The sequence below is a fragment of the Entamoeba dispar genome, genomic scaffold (assembly GCF_000209125.1).
Source record: "Entamoeba dispar SAW760 scf_1105229463575 genomic scaffold, whole genome shotgun sequence".
NCBI lineage: Eukaryota > Evosea > Mastigamoebida > Endamoebidae > Entamoeba > Entamoeba dispar.
In genome coordinates this window covers 1,489-3,550 of record NW_001855761.1, presented here as the reverse complement: position 1 = coordinate 3,550, position 2,062 = coordinate 1,489, and the positions used below count along the sequence as shown (strand labels likewise).

The 2,062-nt window shown below is 18.9% G+C and overlaps 1 protein-coding gene across 1 annotated transcript, besides 4 other annotated features; it reads right to left on the bottom strand.

Moving 5' to 3' along the window:
• Positions 1-313: 313 nt before the first annotated feature.
• Positions 314-355: a sequence feature (AT_rich).
• A 424-nt stretch (positions 356-779) lies between these two features.
• Positions 780-856: a sequence feature (AT_rich).
• A 46-nt stretch (positions 857-902) lies between these two features.
• Positions 903-1,202: a sequence feature (AT_rich).
• A 103-nt stretch (positions 1,203-1,305) lies between these two features.
• Positions 1,306-1,413: a sequence feature (AT_rich).
• Positions 1,414-1,445: 32 nt separating this feature from the next.
• Positions 1,446-1,933, bottom strand: EDI_352290 (uncharacterized protein; the record flags this gene model as incomplete). Its single annotated transcript, XM_001741095.1, has 2 exons — positions 1,446-1,686; positions 1,779-1,933. 2 exons carry the CDS (start codon positions 1,931-1,933, stop codon positions 1,446-1,448), a joined length of 396 nt encoding a protein of 131 aa, XP_001741147.1.
• Positions 1,934-2,062: the final 129 nt, after the last annotated feature.

The window sequence follows — 2,062 nt, the reverse complement described above, 5'->3', positions numbered from 1 at the left end:
ATTTATTTTAGAGTTTAAATAAAAAGTAATTGACAGTATTCATTTATTATTAACTTCTCAGTGTTTTCTCATTATTTTATTTTTAAACAGAACCAACTCTGTTTTAAAATGTTTCATTGTATTAAAAAAATGAAACTTGTTTCTTTTTGATGATTTCTATTTTTCTTTATTTCCTTCTTATTAAAAAACAATGAAGATAAACATAATAGTATACTTATCTTTCAACTGGAAGAATATAAATTGATAATTATTAAAAATCAATCATGTAAAAGTACAGAATTCTTTATTAATTCAATTAGTTATACTCATGTTGATTTATTGTTTAATTATCTTTATTTGTTTAATATAAAAATATCCATTGTTAATACATTCAACTTCTTTTCTTATTTGATTTGAAATTGATGATGAAAACTTATAAAATTGTTTCATTATTTATCAAATTATTGTGTATAAAAACTAAATATTCAATGAAATATATTTGAATAAAACTATTCATTGATAATACTATTTAGTTTCTTAGTTATTCTTTTTCTTTTATTCTAATGTCTCATCATTTAAAAACATTTTACTTCATTGAAAATTAAACTCAATTATACATCTTTTGTAATAGAAAAGAAAATCTTGGTGTTTAAATTAAATTTGTTTAGAACAAATCAAATGTATTATATTCTTAATTGATTATACTGAAATACCACAATTGATGAAATAAAACAAATATATCAGAGTTAGAAAGTAGTTAATATCAAATTAGATTCTAAGTAATATATGATAATATACACTTTATTTTTCATTAATTAACTTTTATTAATTTATTCATAGATTATTATTTTGTTAATAAGATATGTAATAAATATTTGAAGATATCTACAACAAGTATTGTAAATAAACAAGTGTTGTGATACAAAAATAATTAAATAAATAACAACTTTATTTATTATTTTGTTTTAAATACAATATAAACAAAAATATTTCATCAATTAAATAAAATGATTATCATATTATCATCAAAATGAAATAACTCTATTCATTTATTTATTTGTATCTTTAATATCTTAAATAATAATCTAAATATCATTTTTATTTTATTCATTCTTCTTTTGAATTTAATATTTCATTAGAATATTAGTGTTGTTCATTTTTAAACATTTATTAAATCATTTTATTCTTTATAAACATTATATTCTATTTCATTTAAATATTAACTTGATTTGTATTGTTTCATAATGATTAATAAAATATTCATTTAACAAGTTAATCAAAAATATAATCTCTTTGATAATTAACTCCATTCTTTCATTGTTTCACTTTAAATTACTTTATTATTCTTTTTACTTATTGTTTAATTAAATTATATTCAATAAACATGATTTGATTATTAAATTGTTTGTGTTTAAATTTATTTAATGTATAATTCATTCATTCAATAATTCTCTCATCACCATTTGTTAATATCTATTTATATTTTTCTTTAAATGACTTGAAGATACAATTTCTTGAATTTCTTCTTTTTCTGTAATGAAAGAACAAATGAAACAAATAATTTTAATTATCACTTTAGAATCTACAAGTGTTGTTATTTGATTTTTTAATACTTTCATATTTACATCATTTTGATAAATACCATGTTGTCCAATAGGTTGTTTTGAACAACAGATTGTAAAATCCACCAAACAATAAAAATAATATCTTCATTTGTTATTTCTAAATGAACTTTACCTATTTCATATTGTCCATTCATTTTAATGAAATCTTTCCCTTTCTCAATATTTTCTACTAACTCTTCATGATTATTTATTTCTTCTTTGAGTTCTTCTGATTTTATTTCTGTTTTTTCACTTTTAGATTTCTGAGTTAAATATTTATCACTCTTCTCTATGATTTTGTACATTAATTTGCCATCACTCTCAATAGATTCAATTCCCATTTTTAACATTTCAATATCTTCTTTTGATGCTTTCCATTTATTATCTTCTCCTTTAAACCCTTATGAATGACAGAAATTTATCCATCATTCATATTTTCAATTTCAACTGTTTTCCTTGTTGATTCTTTCCATATTTTT